Source organism: Hyaena hyaena, unplaced genomic scaffold, assembly GCF_003009895.1.
Source record: "Hyaena hyaena isolate Hyena2069 unplaced genomic scaffold, ASM300989v1 scaffold_731, whole genome shotgun sequence".
NCBI lineage: Eukaryota > Metazoa > Chordata > Mammalia > Carnivora > Hyaenidae > Hyaena > Hyaena hyaena.
In genome coordinates, this window is record NW_024081360.1 from 639,156 (window position 1) to 658,937 (window position 19,782).

General features: G+C 36.0%; 1 protein-coding gene across 2 annotated transcripts in view; it reads right to left on the reverse strand.

Annotated features, from left to right (window-relative positions):
• The window catches only part of EIF5B (eukaryotic translation initiation factor 5B), a 91,054-nt gene that overhangs the window by 55,799 nt on the left and 15,473 nt on the right, over window positions 1-19,782 (reverse strand). For both annotated transcript variants that reach the window (XM_039217990.1, XM_039217989.1), the window contains exons 2-6: window positions 4,964-5,089; window positions 4,779-4,863; window positions 3,452-4,124; window positions 1,082-1,299; window positions 369-519 (exon numbers count right to left, since the gene is read on the reverse strand). In XM_039217990.1, the coding sequence (XP_039073921.1) occupies window positions 369-519; window positions 1,082-1,299; window positions 3,452-4,124; window positions 4,779-4,863; window positions 4,964-5,089 (1,253 nt within the window). The remainder of the gene's footprint in view (window positions 1-368; window positions 520-1,081; window positions 1,300-3,451; window positions 4,125-4,778; window positions 4,864-4,963; window positions 5,090-19,782) is intronic.

Genomic DNA, 19,782 nt, shown 5'->3' on the forward strand with positions numbered 1-19,782 from the left:
TTACTGTATTCTCTATCTTTGCTGGAGGGGACAAAAAAACTTATTCACAGACATGCTATCATTACACATAAATTTTCATCATCATATAGAAGTCACTTCCCTAAATGATGTAATTATCATATCTATTCTTTATATTTTTTTAAAGTAAGCTCTATGCCCAACATAGGGCTTGAACTCATGTCCCTGGAATCACAAGATGCAAGCACTACCAAATGAGCCAACCAGGTGTCCCTATTCTTTACATTTTTATTTGACTTTTTCCAGAGCATGTTCATAGGAATTCTCTGACTTAATTCTACTCTCCTTTTGACCATTACAGACCTATAAATGCATGACAGAACCTTCTAGACTGTTCGAATACTACTTACCCTGAGCTTGCAGAAGTTTAAGGGTAGCTTCAGCTCTCGCTCTGGCTTCTCTCTGAGATTTAGTTAAAAGTTTCCCTTCTTTTTTCAAGCGTTCTTTTCTTTCTTTTTCTTTTTGCTTTTTCCTTTCTCTCTTTTCTTGTTCTAGTCTTTCCTGCATAAAAGTACATATCACACAAAAATTGTATTGACTTAATTATAAAATTTAAATGTAAAGAACACAAAGCTCTTGAAATAAATGCAAAGTATTACATTATGAATATTCAAATGAAAAAAAATACTTTTTCAATGTTTACTTAATTATTTTTGAGAGAGAGAACATGAGCAGAGGAGGGATAGAGAGAGAGGGAGAGAAAGAATCCCAATGCAGGGCTTGAAACCACAAACTGTGAGATCGTGACCTGAGCTGAAATCAAGAGTTGTATGCCTAAGTGACTGAGATACCCAGATGTCACAAATCAAAATAATTTAACGGTTGCACATAATAATTATGAATTAACATCACATGACAGTAGACTAAGTATTGGCAAGGATATATACCCAACTTCTGCATCTGAGGAAAAAAGGTAGAATTTTCTATACTACTACATCTTATTGTTTACATCAGAATAATAATGTAATTGATTACCATACCACTATGACATTTTTAGAATAAGAATGTTAAAGATGTCTTACAGAGCAGACTTTAAATTAAACACAACTTCATGAAAACATACCTCTTCTTTACGTTTGGCTTCTAATTCTTCAAGCCGTTTTATGCGTTCTTCCTCTTCTCTCTTCTGTCGTTCTTCTTCTTCTTTAAGCTTAGCCAGAGCTTCTTGCATAGCTTTAACTGTGGCTTTGCTAGGCCCTTTTTTCTTCTCCTTCTCTTTTTCTTCCTTTTCTCCTTTCTTTTTCTTCTTATCTTTTTTCTTTTTGTCTCCTTCATTATCATCTACCAAAAAAGAACAGGCAATACGTTTTTTAAAAAGTTGTTTCCTAAGGCAGTGATAAGCAACCCCCAGAATTCAAACACCATACTGGGCCGAGGCTGATGCCAGCAGCAGGATAGGTCTCTAGCCATACCAAGAGGTACAGAACAGCTCCAAACAACCATGTTGGCCTCCTTAGAAACCTACAATGCTACTGTTGCTCTAAATTATCCTGGGGGATCCAAGAAGACAGGAGGATCCAGTCAGCAGGAAAATGATATACTGTATCTAATGTATCACTTAATCCAGGGTATCTGAATTCTTGCCTAAATTTAGTAGTTAGTTTAGTAGCACCTAGATGGCTCAGTTGGTGCTCACCTGACTTTGGTTCAGGTCATGATTTCACAGTTCATAGGTTCAAGCCCCACATCAGGCTCTGTGCTGACAGCTCAGAGCCTGGAGCCTGCTTCAGATTCTGTCTCCCTCTCTCTCTGACCCTCCCCCACTCATATTCTGTCTGTCTCTCTCTCAAAAATAAAATAAAAACATTAAAAAAAAATTTTTAAAGAGGGTAATAGGAATGATGCCTACCTTAAGGAGATATTAGGAAAATAAAATATAAAAATATAGATAACTATATTCCAAGAACTCTACAGCATTATGCTAAAGAATTAAAGTTTATGAAGTTGCTTTTGTGGTATTACTCTTCAAAGATGTCTAGTTAATACAAATTTGGTTAAAAAAGATGTCAATTTTTCCGTTAAAAGCTTTCTAGTCTTAAAAAAATAGCAGTACCAATCACTTGATCTTTATTCTCCTTCTGAAAAAGAAGAATTCTAGATAGAAAGCTTCTTTTCATTAATTGGTTCTGTCAAAAAAAAAAAAACTTGCCTCACTGTTGCTTAAAAGATGTTAACTAATTTTAGCATGTTTTTGCTTTTCCATTTCACAGACTGAATTGGGTTTTTAAAAACAGAAAAGAATTCCATTACATCTGACAGAGATATCAAAAGGAATAAATTTATCATTATGAACCTTCCAGTATCAGCAGCAAAATTGTTTTTCACAGTGAAATTCTATAAAATTCCTAGTCTGTACACAATTTTAGACATTTTACTACACACACACACACACACGCACACACACTTAACAATGAAAATCAAAAGTACTTAGATTATTTATAATAGTATTTTATTTATTCATTCATTCATTTATTTATTTAAAGTAGGCTTCATGCCCAGCTTGGAGACCAACATGAGGCTTAAACTTACAACTCTGAGATCAATAGTTGGATGCTTAACCAATGAGCCATGCAAGCATCCCTAGATGTAATTTTTAAAAGGCTTCTTCTCACCTGGGTGGTTCAGTTGGTTAAGTGTCCAACTTCAGCTCAGGCCATGATCTCACAGTTTGTGGGTTCGAGCCCAGCATCGGGCTCTGTGCTAATAGCTCAGAGCCTGGAGCCTGTTTCAGATTCTACATCTCCTTCCCTCAATGCCCCTCCCACTTGCGCGCGCTCTCTCTTGCGCGCGCGCACGCTCTCTCACCTCTCTGTCTCAAAATTAATAAACATTAAAAAAAATTTTTAAGGCTTCTTCTTACAATTTAAGTCCCTTTATAACCAAGGCCAAAAAACAAAATGCCTAGGACACCTGTGTGGTTCAGCCAATTAAGTGTTCAACTCTTTTTTTTTTATTGTTTTTTATTTATTTCTAGGAGAGAGAGAGAGAGAGAGAGAGAGACAGCATGAGCAGGGGAGGGTCAGAGACAGAGGGAGTCACAGACTGAAACAGGCTCCAGGCTCTGAGCTGGCAGTCAGCACAGAGCCCGACGCGGGGCTCGAACCCACGAACCGCGAGACCATGACCTTAGCGAAAGTTGGACGCTCAACCAACTAAGCCACCCAGGCGCCCTAGTGTTCAACTCTTGATTTACATCCGCTCAGGTCATTATCTCACAATCTGTGAGATCAAGCCCTCCATTGGGCTCCATGCTTACAGCACAGAGCCTGCCTGGGATTTTCTCTCTCCTCTGCTTCTCCCCTGATTGTGTAGATGTGAGCGCACACACTCTTTCTCTCAAAATAAATAAATAAACTTAAAAAAAAATGACTTTGGGGCAAAACTCAGACTGTGAATCCAAGCCTACAGCCCTTTCTTTGATAATATTACCAACCTTCAGCAGCTGTGGGAGTCTCTCCTTTCTCTTCAGAAGCAGGGACTGCTCCAATATCAAGGGTCACTTTGGATTTTATAGCTGCTTCTTCAGATTTCTTTTGAGATTGTTTACTCTGATCCTTTTTCCCGGTCTCTAGCTCTTCTTTTTCTTTCAGCTTCCGCAGTTTTGCTTTTTCTTCATCTCGCTTTTTCCTTTCCCGTTCTTTCTTTTCTGCCTTCTTTTGGGCCACTGTCTTAATTTTGAAGGAGGAGTCGTCATCTTCATTTCCACTCTCCACATTAGGACCTGGCTTATTTTTTTGATTTTTTTTCTGTCCTTTTCTAGACTGCAAAAATTCATCTGATTCATCACCACTTTCACCTGAAGAATTTACTCTGGAACGTTCTTTAATTCGTTTACTATTATCATCATCATCTTCTGAGCCATCCCCTTTTTTACTTGATTTCTGAGCTTTCCCTCTAGCTTTTTTAGAAAGTTTATTAAAATCGTCATCATCATCTTCACTCCCAGAGTACATTTCCACTTTTGGCTTTGCAGACTTTTTTGATTTTGAATCTTTATCCTCCCATTCTTCACTATCATTATCATCAAAACTTTGTTTTTTGCCTTTCTGTCCTTTCTTTTTTTTATCTTGTTTTGAGGTGGATTCTTCTTCATTATTTTCTGTTGGCTAAAAAAATTCCATTGTTAAAAATATTAACAGTTATACTTTAAGTTTTAAAATAAGTGAGATTCCTCAATCATGTACTTTATTAAGTACACATAGAAAAAAAATCTCAAAATAACTTCAAAAGAAGGTTGTTTTATCAAGAATATAAAACTCAACCTAGTACCAGAAACTAGCCTAGGCCTCTGGCACATTTCACATTCACTGTAAATTTCAGAATCCAGGTGCTCTGAAGCAAATACTAATCATCAGTCCACATTTACTACCTTCTTCAAATGCATACCAAGTCTACAAGGAAACTGAATGGAAAAAATATAGGTCTATCACTTTCCAATTACTTTGAGGTTATCCAAACTCAAAGAATGAAAAAGAAAGAACACAGAACACTGGAGATAGAGATAGGAAACATTTTCTCTCTAAATGTACCAATTTTATGAACAAGCAATATGCCACAAAATACCTTTGAATTTCCAAATAAAATCTTTGTATGTGTGACAGGTTTTACAACATACTTCTTCCCTAAAAATTGTTTTCCTCCTTTGGCATCAGAATCTATAGAAACTTTTAACTAACATATTCACACTGCTCAAAAGCTTCCAAAGGCAGCTCCCTAAAATTGGTACTAGGAAAGCAGAATAGTTAACAATGGTCTTTCACCTTTACTGCAGCACTTTCTCTGTCAGCTTTGATGCCTTGAGCTTCCCAAGACAATTCTTCCAGTTCTTTCAGGATATCATCTTCACTAGAAAGGATTAAAATATATTTTGAGGCACCGAATTAGTTTAATAAGTGAGTCTAATACCAAAACTAATAAAAATCAAATATATTTAATATATACTTACTCAAACTCCTGCCTTTTTTTCTCCTTTTTCTTTTTCCCCTTTGACTTCTGAGGTTCTTGTTCCTTGGCAGCACCAGCTCCTTCTATTTCTGCAGCCAAGGCATCAAGATCAATGTCATCCTTGGCACTTAAATGAAAACAAAGATGATCTAAATGTTAATCGGGAGCAAAATAATCTACCACATTAACCGAGAAATTTATCATTTTGACTTTTTCATGCATTTGCAGCCTATTGAGAAAAATCATTTGACAAGTTCTTTCATGACAACATTTGAGTTATATCTACTTATCAGCCTCCCCACATCTATTTCAATAATACACTCAAATCAGAAAGAACTATAATGAGGTGATCCAGGAAAATCTAGGTAAACAAGAGAAAGAAATTGACTTTTGTTGATAACAAAGTTTTATGTGTGCCTAAAGGAGTTATTTATAAAATAGAGAGAGCTTAAAAGATAAAATGAGTCTTATTACTTTATTATTAACAGCAACACCTAAATATTTGAACACCTATTCAATTTTTACTTAGAAGAGCAAAACTTTTAGAGCTCGAAGAAATTTTAGAAACCATTTAGTCTCTCACTTTACCAACAGGAAAACTAAGATGGACAAGTCTGAATGCCTTGAAAAAGATGACCACACATCCAAATCTAAATGAATTATGAATGATTCACTAAATAAAGCACAAAAAACTCAGAACCAAATCTCACAATCTTTTACATTCTTGGTTTCATTTCTGGTTCTATCCCACAATGTCCTCACCTACAAATATTGAAACAAATCAAACTAAGTTTCAGTTAAAACCTACAAAAAACCATGGTCAAAGATGTACAAATATGAAAGGTCAAAGATATACAAATATGAAAAGTAGATGAATCCAAATAAATGATATAATAAAAAAACAAAGACTTGATGCAACATGACCCCCAGTTTACAAACCTTGTTATAAAGATGTTTCATTTCAGTTAGGCAAATTTCCTAAAAGAATAACTTTTAGATTTTAAGATTAATAAGACACCGATGATATAAAATTTATCCCCAAGGATCTTAGAAGTGACAGCAAATCAGTAAACCACGAATGTGCAAAATGCCAAATGCCAAGTGAAGAAATCTGTGCTTTTATAATAGTTGTCTAGAACTGAAATATATTCCCTCGGGTCTTATATTTTAGACAGTGTATTTGAGGAAGATTAGAGAACACTAAGCACTAGAGATGACTTCTTAAAGCAAAAAATCCACGATCAGAAAGTCAGACCCTTCCTGGTAGAGGACAGACCTGGAACCAAGTACTGAAGGAGGAACAAGAGTTAGCTGGACAAAGCAGGTGTGCATAACAGACACAAGAAGTACAAAAACCTAAAGATAAAGTGCATGGTATCTTAGGAAGACTCATAAAAGTGTATCTGAACCAACTGAGATGCTTAAGTTATGGATTTCCTGATCCAACCCAAGATCAAGGGACCCAGTAATGGGATGGGAGTTTGGCAATGTACCCTTAGCCATCTTTCCAGGTTACTGTGGGTTCAATCTTAATATCCTTCTTTTTAATAAATGTAGAAAGCAAGGTACAGAGAATTTAACCTAGGATCACACAAGGCAGAGATGGGATTTGAACCCAGAAACTCTGACTCTACTGTCAGAGCTCTTAACTCTGCTTACATAGTCAAATTTGTACTGTAGAAAGCTCCCTTTGGTATGAGTAGCAGGGCAGAATCCTAACTAGTTAGGAAGCAGGAAGACCAGTTGGCAGGAGCTTTTATAGTTAATGAGAAACAAAAAACACCTGACTTGCAGCAGTGGCAAGCAAGATGACAGAATGTAAATATTGAGGGATCAATCAGTAGCACATAAGTGACCAACTGAATGTACTGTATATAGAAGGGAAAGAATCAAGAATCATCTTCCTTAAGTCTCGTTAAGTAACAGAAACCAAAGCCTAGCCAAGCATGAACCAGCAATCGCCAAAGGCATCTCTGCCACTATTTCATACCACAGCAGCTTCTAAAAACAGGAGAAGATGGGAAGATGGTTAATGACTGAAGTTTGTCACCTCACCTCCCAAAATTTGCCAGCTCTCACCTGAACTATATTTATCTCATCAGAATAGCTTGCGACTGGACATATTTCCAGACCACTCATAACAAACATCTCCAGAGTAACAGTATTTGTATGCTGTTGAGTTTAAAAGGCTTCTTCTGGCTAGTTTGGCTACATTGACAATTTTTTGAGTGATTATCATATATCAAAGCATTGTGCTGATCAGCTGCTAGACATACTATATATCATTTATTCCTCACAACAACTCTATGAAGTTAAACTTAAAGATGATAAAAAAGAATCTACAAAAGGCTACAAAGTAATATGCCAGGAACTCAAGACCAAATGTGACATCAGAATTATGCTGCCTTCCTTAAAAATGGGCAATAATCAAGTTTCTGAAATTATTTGGAAAAAAAAAAAAGCTACAAAATACATCAGTGATACACAACAAAACTTAAGTCTTAACCACAATGGTTTCTGAAGTGTTCCTTCAATATGTACTGAACTTGCTGCTCCAGACTCAGGAAAAGGTCCTAAAGAGTCAACCATTACAATGACAGGACATAAAAACAACATACATATAATATCAGTGATTTAAGCTGAAATTTTAAAATTAGTTTTTTAAAGCTTATTTACTTACTTTGAGAAAGAGAACGAGAGAGATAGAGAACCCCAACCTGGTTCTGTGCTGTCAGCACAGAGCCCAACGCAGGGTTAATCTCACGAACGGTGAGATCATGACCTGAGCCTAAATCAACAGTCAAATGGACACCTAACCAATTAAGCCACCCAGGTGCCCCTACACTGAAACTTCAAACTACATCTACATTTTCAATGCTACTCTTACACCTACCCACTATAAACTACCACTTTAAGATTTCAATAAACTTGAGTCAAATCTAAAATCCAGTCATGCTGATAACCAAAGCTTTAAAACCTTTAAGGAATCTGTAAAAATATTTTTCTGTAGGTATGTCTTTCTGCAAACCACTTTTTCCTTTAATAAAACTGTAACAGTCCTATTAATGTTCCCTGTGAAAGCTCCCAATCCTTTATTCTAAACTTATTACCGATTTACAGAAATAAAAAGCATTTTTCTATTGTGCTCGTTTTCACAATCCACATTCTTCCATCAAGACAATAAAAATGTTATGACTTAATGGCCTTAAAAAATAAAACTATTAAAAATACTGTTATGTGTAGATTTTTTAAAATAGCCAAGCTATTTTCTAAAGTGGGTTTACCATTTAATATTTACACCAGGAATATATGGAGATAACCATTTTTCCCACATCCTAGCCAGTATTTGAAATTATGACTACTTTCCCTTTAAGATACTCTAAGTGGTGATATCATAGTAATTTTTCTTAATTTTTTTAACATTTATTTATTTCTGAGACAGACAAAGAACCAGCAAGGGAGGGGCAGAGAGGGAGACACAGAACCAGAAGCAGGCTCCATGCTATGAGCTGTCAGCACAGAGCCTGATGCAGGGCTCCAACACATGTGGAGATCGTGACCTGAGCCAGTTAGATGCTTAACCAACTGAGCCACCCAGGCATCCCCATAATAGTTTTCATTTGCATTTTCTTAAAGGCTAGGGTAATTACACATTTTTTCATGTGTTTATTTGCCATTCATAGTACTATTCTGTGAAATGTCTGTTCATATCGTTTGCCCATTTTCTAACTAGACTAACAATGTTTTGATAACTCTTTATGTTCCCTATGAGTCACTGGTCAAATATGGTTTATGCATATCTTCTTCCAGTCTGTAACTCACTTTTTCATCCATTTAAAGCATTTTTATTAAAGCAAAAAAAGTTTAATTTTCATGAGGTACTCTTTATCAAGATTTTATGAATCATGCTTTTGGTGTCATGACTAAGAATGTTTCATCGTGCCCTAGGTCTTTGAAAATATGTTATCTCCTAAAAGTTGTGTGCTTTCATGTTTTATACTTAAATCTATGATCCATTTTAATTGTTTTTCACCTATGGGTACTCAACTATTTCAGCAACATTTTACAGCATCCATCCTACACTGAACTGCTTTTACATCATCACCAAAAATCACTCAGCTATACTTGTATAGGACTATTTCTGAGTCCTCTATTACGCTTTACTGATCTATGTGTCTTCACTTCTGACACTGACATTGTCATGGTTAATGGAGCTATATAATAAGTTTTAAAATCAGGTGGAATGATTCCTTCCCCTTATTATTCATTATGAGAACTGTTTCATCCATTCTTAACTTTGACTTTTCAAATGTATTTTAGAATAATTTTGTATACATCTACAAAAAGTATCTTGCTAGAATTTTAATTGTGTTAACTATAGACAGAAATTGAAGAGAACTTCATTATGTAGTTTTCCAATCTATGAACAGTTTCTCCATTTATTTAAATCAGATTTCTTTCTTCAGTGTTTCAAAATTTTCACAAAACTTGTATTTTTTAAAAAATATTTTTAAATGTTGATTGGAGAGAATGAGACAGAGACAGAGCACAAATAAGAGAGGGGCAGAGAAGGGGAGACACAGAATCTAAAGCAAGCTCTCAGAGCTTCTTCACACTGAAGAAGTTTTCTTTTATTTCTAGTTTTCTGAGTTTCATCATGAATGGATGATGTATTCTGGTCAAAAGGTTTCTGTAACACATAAAAATAAACAAAAAAATTTTTTTAAGTTTTCTACATCAACTGGTGTAATCATAAATCATTTTTCTTCTTTTACCTGTTAATGTAGTGATTATACTGACTGGTTTCTGAATAATGAACCAGTCTTGCATCACCTGAATTCATTCCATTTGGTCATGGTGTATATTTCTTTTTATATAATGTCAAATGTATGAGTAGTCAATTCTATGTGTTAATATTTTAAATTTTTTTAAGTTTGTCTATTTTTGACAGAGCAAGCACAAGCAGGGGAGGGGCAGAGAGAGAGAGGGAGCCACAGAATCTGAAGCAGGCACCAGGCTGTGAGCTGTTGTGTAGAGCCCCATGCAGGGCTCAAGCCCACAAGTTTTAAGATCATGACCTGAGCCAAAGTTCGGCGCTAAACCAACTGAGCCACCCAGGCACCCCATCTTATTTGTTAATATTTCATTAACAATTTTTGCAATCTATATTTATGAGGATACCAGCTTGTAGTTTTCTTTTTGTGTGTACCACTTTTGACAGACTTTGACATCAGGGTAGTACCAATTTCATAAAAAGATCTGGAAGGTTCAGTCTCCTCTCCCATATTCCAGAAATGATTATAGAGCACTGGTGTTACTTCTTTAAACATTTGGCAGAAAACTCCAGTAAAACCATCAGAGTCTGGAGACTTATTTTTCAGGACTTCTTTTTTTTAGGGGGGGAAGGGGGTCAGGGAGGGAGAGAATCCTAAGCAAGCTCCACACCCAGCACAGAGCCCAACATGGAGCTCAATCTCACATCCCTGAGATTATTATCTGAGCTGAAATCAAGAGTTGGAATCTTAACTGAGCCACCCAGGCACTCTTATGACATTTTAAATTATGAATTCAATTTCCTTAATAGGAATAAGGCTCTTCAAATGATTTATTTCATCTTGGTGAGCTTCGATAGTTTAAGACATTAGCCCATTTCATCTAAGTTATCAAATTCATGTGTATAGAGTTGTTCACAGTATCTCTTTTTTCCTTTTGATATACATCTATAATAATATCCCCTATTTCCTCCTTAGAGGCCTTTATCTAGTAAACAAATAGAGTCAGTAATTTGTAATCTTCCAAAAGAAAGCACTAGGTCCAGGTTATTTTACAGGTAAATTTATACCATTTAAGGAAGAAGTGATACCATTTCTCCACAATCTCTAGAAAATAAAAGCAGAGTCTTCCTAACTCATTCTGTGAGGTGAGCATTACCCCAGTACCAAACCAAAAAACAGTATAAGGAAACTACAAATATCACTCGTAAACAAAGATGTAAAGATCCTCCAAAAAACATCAGAAAGGCACCCGGGTGATCAGGTGAATCAGTCAACTGATCATCTGACTTCGGCTGAGGTCACAATCTCACAGTTCATGAGTTCAAGCCTCACATCGGGCTTGCTGCTGTGAGCATGGAGCCCGCTTTGAATCCTCTGTACCCAACTCTTTCTGCCCATTCCCAGCTCCCATGCTCTCTCAAAAATAAATAAAACGTTTTTAAAAATTAGCACATTCAATCTAACAATGTATAACATTAATTATACTCTGCGACCAATTAGAATTTATTTCAGATATGCAAGATATGAATACAGGAAATATGTGAACATGCCAACAGATTAAATAACCTAGATGAAATGGACAAATTCCTAGAAAGACAAACTATTAGAACTGATTCAAGAAGTAGAAAATCTGAATACACCTTTAACAAGTGACTGAGTTATTGATTAAAAAGTTTCCCACTAAGAAAAGTCTAGGGCCAGATGACTTTGATAACATTTATAGAATTAATATCAATCCTTCACAAACTCTTTTCGGGAGGAGGGTAAGGGCAGGAAGGAGAGAGAACACCAAGGCCAGTATTACACAGATAACAAAACTAGACAAAGAGATAAGGTACAGAAGAGGCAGCTGCAGAACAGTGTGAATATACTTAATGCCACTAAATTATGTGGTTAAAATGGTAAATTTTATGTTTACAATAATAAACAGAAAACTATCCCCAGAAAAAGGTACAGATGAACATTTGGATGTATACTCAACAATATACTATCAAACCAAATCCAGCCACAGATTAAAAAGATGATGTGTCAAAATCATGTTTTCCAGGAATGCAAGGATGGGTTTAACATAAGACAAAGCAATGTTATCAGAGCACCTGGGTGGTTCAGTTGGTTCTGCATCCAACACTCGAATTCAGCTGAAGTCATGATCCCATAGTTCATGAGATGGAGTCCCATGTCAGGCTGTGTGCTGAGTTAAAAGCCTACTTGGGATTCTCTCTCTCTCTCTCTCTCTCTCTCTCTCCCCCTCTCCCTCTCTCTCAGTCCCTCCCTCACTCTCTCTCTCAAAATAAACTTAAAAAAATATAACAGAAAAGCAATGCCATCGACCACATCAACAGGACACAGGAAAAAAATATATATATATATGTGATCATATTAAGTACCACAGAAAACATATTTTACAAACCCAACACCTATTCATATAAAAACACTGAGCAAACAAGAAATAGAGATCAAGACCTAAATAAACAGAAAGATATTCCATGATCATGAACTGGAAGACAATATAGTTAAGATGTCAATTTTTCCCACCATGATCTACAGAATCAACAAATCTGCGAACACCAACAAACTGATTCTATAGTTTAAAAGGAAAAGCAAAAGATTTTGAATAGTCAACCCAATACCGAAGAACAAAGTTGAAGGACTCTATGCTATTTCAAGTCTTACTTAGGGGTGCCTGGCTGGCTCAGCTGCATAAGCATCCAATTTCTGTTCAGGTCATGATCTCATGGTTCATGAGTTCAAGCCTCACCTTGGGCTCTGGGCTGCCAGCTTGGAGCCTGGAGCCTGCTTTGGATTCTCTGTCTGCCTCTCTCTGCCCCACCCCCCTCCTGTGCTCACTCTCTCTCAAAAATAAACATTTTTTTTAACGTGTTTAAAAAGAAAACACAAGCCACACTTACTTAAAGCTTACTATCAAGGCAGTGGAGTTAAAACAAAAAAAGGTACAGAATCTGTTGATCCTGGGTTTGGCAATGAAGTTTAAGATGAAATGAAAACCAAAAGCAGAATTCATGAGAGAAGAAATGAAAATTTAGACTTTATTAAAACTTAAAATTTCTGCTTAGAAGGATACTGATAAGAAAATGAAAACACAAGCCACACAATAACAGAAAATGCTGGCATACCTTCCTTTACTGTGCTTCACAGATACTCTGAACTTTCAAAGCAGCCCATGGATCAGAGTCATTTTGACTTTCAAGTCTCATGATGTAAGAAATACATTTTATAACGCTATAGCTGCCACAGACAGGGATTCCTCTGATGGATCTGAACAAAACAAAACAAAACAAAAAAAACCACTGAAAGCCTTCTGAGGAGGATTCACTATTATAAATGTCATAAAGACATTTATGATTTATGGGAAGGGATCAAAATATCAACATTAACAGGAATGTGGAAGAAGCTGGTTCCAACCCTCATGGATTACTTTGCAGGGTTCAAGACTTCAGTGGAAAAAGTAACTGTAGATGTGGTGAAAATAGAAAGAGAACAAGAACTAGAAGTGGAACCTCAAGATATAACTGAAATGCTACAATCTCATGATAAAACCTTTAACAGATAAGGAGTTGCTTCTTTTCTTAATTTTTATATAGTTTATTTTTGAGACAGAGAGAAACAGAACATGAGTGGGGGAGGGTCAGAGAGAGAGGGAGACACAGAATCTGAAACAGGCTCCAGGCTCTGAAGTAGCTGTCAGCACAGAGCCCGATGTAGGGCTCAAACCCATGAACCGTGAGACCATGCCCTGAGCCGAAGTCGGATGTTCAACCGACTGAGCCACCCAGGCGCCCCAGGAGTTGCTTCTTACAGATGAACAAAGAAATGACTTCTTTAGAATTTACTCCAAGTGAAGATGTTGTGAAAATTGTTGAAATGACAAAGATTTAGAGTATTACATAAATTTAGTTGGTAAAGCAACAGGGCTTGTTGCAATTTTGAAAAAAGCTCTACTGCTGAGTAAAAATATGCTATCAAACAGAATCACATGCCACAGATAAACTGTTCATGAAAGAGTCAATCAACCAACTTTATTGTTGCCTTCTTTTAAGAAACTGCCACTGTCCAAACCATGAGAGACTCCTGAATGCTGAGAACAAACTGAGGGCTGATGGAGGTGGGGGAGAGGGGAAGGGGGGTGATGGGCATGGAGAAGGGCACTTGTTGGAATGAGCACTGGGTGTTTTATGGAAACCAACTTGACAATAAACTATTTAAGGAAAAAAAAAATTGCCACAGTCACCCCAAACTTCAGAAACCACCAATGTGATCAGTCAGCAGTCATTAACATTAATGCAAGACTCTACTTCAACAACACAATTATGAATTGCTGAAAGCTCAGATGATGGTTAGCATTTTCTACCAATCAAGTATTTTTAAGTTAATGTGACATACGTTCTTTTCGACATAATGCTATTATTTGCATACAGCAGACTACAGTATTCTATAACATAATTTTCATGTGCACTGGGAAACCAGAAACTGATCTGACTTGCTTTATTGCAGTAGTACAGAACAAAACATGCAGTATCTCTGAGATATGCCCGTATTTGCAAAATACTACTGGCTAAAGGACTTAAATCCAAAGTGTGAAAAAATTATTAAACCCAATAATAATAATAACCCAATTAAAATATGAATAGAGATGCCTGGGTGGCTCAGTCGGTTAAGGTTAAGCATCTGACTCTTGATGTCAGCTCAGGGTTGTGATCTCATCGTTTGTGAGCTCAAGCCCCGCATCAGGCTCTGCGTTAACAGTGCAGGACCTGCTTGGGATTTTGTCCCTCTCTCTGCCCCTCCCCTGCTCGTACAAGCTATCAAAATAAATAAACTTAAAAATAAAAATATGAATAAAGATCTTAACAGTCACTTTTCAAAAAGAAGCAAATGGCAAATACAAAAAGATAAAATGTTTATCATCTGTCATTAGGGAAATACAAATTAATAAGGAGACTTCATACCTATCAGAATGACTAAAATCCAAGAAACTGCCAATATTAGCTATTGGTGAGAATGCAAAATAGCAGATTCTAGGCTTGAGGTAAGTCTGGAGTACCTTGTAATATGAGAAAGCAAGTAATTACCATCTCCTCCCTATCCAAAACTCCCATCCCTGCCCAAAACAATGAGTGTCTAACTAGGAATGTAGGTAGGGACCAAGTGAAAGAGCACTCAACTAACAACAAGAGGAACAACTTCTTAATTAAAGCAACAAACTAACATAGTATTAGATTATAAACCAATATATAAAATATTGTCCCCAAGTCCATGAATGCATGAATAAATGGGATGAGACAAGTCATCATAATTCTAAATAAGTTATGCATACATGCCACCACCAAGGAAATGGGTAATTTCCTACTCAAGTGAGAGTAACACGCAGTGATTTACTTCCAAAGAATACAGTATGGAAAAAAGGAAGACAAGAGTAATTTTATAATGTAAAAGCCTCACAAATACAGCCAAATGATCTGAGTTAACATCAGTGATATGTTGAAGTCTTCTCAAAGATAAGGGGAATCCAAGAAGAAATGACAATCATTTACAATGACTCCAAAGAAAGTGCTTTGCTATAAATCTAACAAAATACGTATAGAATTTGTATGCTGAAAAATCACAAAATGCTGATGAAAGAAATTCAAGACAACCTTAACAAAATGGAAATGTACCATTTTCATGAACTAGGAGATTCAACACAGTAGTCAATTCTCCCCAAAAATGACATTCAAATTTAAGTAATTCCAATAAAAAAATCCCAGCAAGATATTTGGGACATAGCCAATATATACAAGACTATTCTAAAATGTATACGGAAAACCAAAAAAACACTAGAATAACTAAAACATTCTAGAAAAAAAAAAACTAAAAAAAAATTACTTTAGGGGCTCGTGGGTGGTTCAGTCTGTTAAGCATCCAACTCTTAATTTCAGCTCAGGTCATGATCTCACAGTTCCTGAGATGCAGCTTTCTGTCGGGCTCTGTGCTGATAGCATGGAGCTTGCTTGAAATTCTCCCTCTCTCTTCCTCCGCCCTCCCTGCTTATACATGTGCTCTCTCTCAAAACAAACATAGGGGCACCTGAGTCGATTAAGCATCCGACTTCGGCTCAGGTCATGATCTCACGGTCTGTGGGTTCGGGCCCCTCTTCGGGCTCTGTGCTGACCACTAGCTCAGAGCCTGGAGCCTGTTTCGGATTCTGTGTCCCCCTCTCCATCTGACCCTTCCCTGCTCATGCTCGCTCGCTCTCTCTCTCTCTCTCTCAGAAATAAGTTAAAAAAAAAAAAACTCCTTGTTTAAAATAAACAAAAATTTTTAAATTTTTAATAAATAAAATTTTTTAACAACGAGCAGATTTTGAGACTAAATATATAGCTAGAATAACCAAGACTGTGGTTCTGGCAGATGGATAGACACAGGTATCAACAGAATCTTAAATTAGCCCCTACAGAAAGAAGTATGACCAAGTGATTTTTGACAAAGGTGCTAAGGTAATTTGAGGAAAGACAGCCTTTTGAACAAATGACGCTGAGGCAAATGGACATCTATTTATATAAAAAAAATGAATTCCAATCTCATTACTTGTATAAAAATGAACTTAAGATACATGATAATCAGACCTAAATGTAAAACATGAAAGTATAACTTTTATAAGAAAAAAAATTCTTCAGGATCTAGCTCTAAGCAGGTTTTAAGACTTCCTGAAATTAAAAGTACAATCCAAAATAAACTGGACTTCATCAGAATTAAAAACTGTGGCTATGCAAAAGACCTTATGAAGGGAATGAAAACACAAGCCACAGAGAGGGAGAGACTATATGCAAACAACATCTGAAAAGGACTAGTATCTAAAGTATATAAATAACTCTGAGAACTCAACAGTAAAAGTCCAAATAACCTAAATTAGAAAATGGAGAAAAGCATAAGAAGACATTTCACTGAAGAGCATTTACATATGGCAAATAAAGAATGCTCTACATCATTAGGCATTTGGGAATATCACTACACACCAATCAGAATCAGAATGCCTTCACCACACACACACACACACACACAAAAAGTGATAATAACCAATGTTGGTGAGGATGTACAGGATCTGGATCACTTACATATTGCTGGTGGAAATGTAAACTGGTATAGCCATTCTGAAAAACAATCTGTCATGTTCTTGTAAGACTAACAATGTACTTACCATTTGACCCAGCAATTGCATTCTTGCACATTTATCCCTAAGCAATGAAAATTTATCTCCTGCAGAAACTTGTACACAAATGTTTACAGTGGCTTCATTTGCAATAGCCAAAAACTGGAAATAACCTAACTATCCTTAATGGGTGAATCATTAAACTGTGGTTCATTCCTATTCCATAGCAATAAAATGGAAAGAACTATTAATACATGCAACAAGTGGATGAATCACAAGAGAATAAGACTGACTGGAAAGAAGCCAATGTCCAAAGGTTACATACATACGTGATTCCATCTAGAAAACATTTTGCAAAGAAAAAATTTTACAAATATAGAACAGATTCAAGGTTACCTGGGGTAAGGGATGGGCAAGGAAGGGGAGGTGCACAGGAAGGAGATGAGTATGGTCACATATCAACACGAGGGATTCCTGCAGTGATGTTCTATATTTTGACTATGGTAGTGAATACACAAATCTACACAGGTGATAATACTGTATAGTACTAAACACAAACACAAATGAAACTGGGCAAATCTGAATATGGTCAGTGAACTGTATCTATGTCAATATCCAAATAGTGGTATTGCATAATTTTTACAAGATGTTACCATGGTGTGGGGAAACTGGGTAAAAGATATAAGGATATCTCTGTATTGTTTCTCACAACTGCATGTCTATAATTATCTTAAAAGTATAATCTGAAAAACCAAACACTGTTAAAATAAAAAAAGCAAGGCAGACTGAGTAAACTTACTTTGTAATACATGTACCTGATGAAGAACTCCTATAACCCAATATTAAACAATGTTATTTTTTAAATGGGTGAATGATCTGAATAAACAACCAAATGCAATTCAAGAATGACAAACACATAACAAGATGGGCAATATCACAAATGTAAGAAAATATAAATTAAAGCCACAATGAGATGCCACTAAACAGCCATCAGGATGACTCAAATTAAGGACTGATAATACTAAGTGTTGAGAGAGGATGTGGAGCAACTGGAACACATCCCTAGAGGGAATGCAAAAATAGCACAGCCACTTTGGAAAAGACAGTTTGGCAGTTTCTTAAAGTTAAACATACACACTTACCATATGACCCAGCAATCCCACTCCTAGGTATTTACCTAAGAGAAATGAAAACACATGTCCACACAAAGACTTATACTCAAATATTCATAGCAGCTTTATTCATAATCACAAGAAGCTGGAAACAACCCAAATATCCATCTACTAGATAATTTATAAACAAATTGTCATCTACCCACATATTGCACTACTACTCAATGATAAAAGAATGTTACATATACTGACACAGAAAATCGCAAAAGTATTATATTAAGTGAAAACTCAGCCAGCCAATAAAGGCTACAAACCCTATGATTCTACTCTTATGAGTTTCTGGAAAAGGGAAAACTACAATGACAAAAATAAAATAAAAACAAACTAGTGATTTCTGGCCAAAAGCCAATTAGTTGTAGGGAAAAACTATTGCCTACAAAGGGTCATAAAGGAACTTTTTGAACTAATGGAAATATTCTAGATCATGACTGTGGTGAAGGATGCACAACTGTATCTATCAAAAATTAAGTGCACCACTTGAAATCTATGAATTTTATATCAATTGTACCTTGAAAAAGTGTTAATTTGAATCTCTAGTAATACTCTTAACAGTTTAGAACTTACAGAGTACATTTATCAGTTTAAACAGTTATGGTTAAAAGCATGTAAACCTAATGTAAATCATTTACTCATTTTCGTAAGTTATGAAAAATAAAAATAAAGCTATAATATCTTCTAATACTGTAATTTCTATTAACATGATATAATGTAGAACTAAAATGATGTTACAATAAAAGAATCTTTTAAAAACATGGTATTTATTAATTGTGTGTGCAATCATATACTCAACTTTGGTATTCGGCTTTCTGGAATTAAATCAAAATCATATATAAAAATAAAAAATTAGACATACTTCATTTTGAGATCAATATAGTAAAACCTTTAAAGACAAAAAACCCTATCCAAAAACAGTTCACTGGAAAAAAAAAAAAAAGGAAAAGGAAAATTAACCTTACGTGCAAACCTCTCAATTCCAAACTTGGCAAATTTCATTTAATAACAACAGGCATTTTCCACTAAAGTCTAATGTAAAGTTAGACAAGCATGTAGAAAATGCGACTCTTGCCAAGCTATTTCACAATTCAAAATCTTCAAGCTTCCTAAGACTTTCTCCTACCAACTCCTCTTCTCCAGCACCTCTTTACCCCCTGTGGAGGTTTTTACAACCTGGCCTCAAAATTTCTCTGACACTCGATGGTGGTCTGTCACCCTCCCTTTAACATGGGGCTGTGTGATTGATCAACTGACTACAGCAGAAATGATGCTATAGTTCCTGGGCCCATAACCTTCCCTAGCAACATCTATTTCCTGACTTTTGAGATATTCACTGCCAAGCTAATAAGAATGTCCAGACCACAGAGAGATCAAATATAGATGTTCCAGCTAAAGTCCCAACCAAAAGCCACCGTGTTGATCCCACCAGAAGTGAGTGAGGTGCCAGGTAAGGTAGCCTTTAAGATGACTCCACCACAGCTACCATTTATCTCCAACCACATGAGAGACCCTAAGTGAAACCCACCTAAGCCCAGTCAACCCTCAGGGATAACCAAACAGATAATGATTTTTATTATTTTAAGCCACTAAGTTTGGAATGACTTATTATGATCCAAAAAGAATTGGAGCACCCATAGATTTCTTCCTATTCCTAATCAATATCAAGACCTACAGAAATGGAAAGCATGCCAATGGAAAGAGGTAAAACCCAAAATACAACATTTCTTCTTCC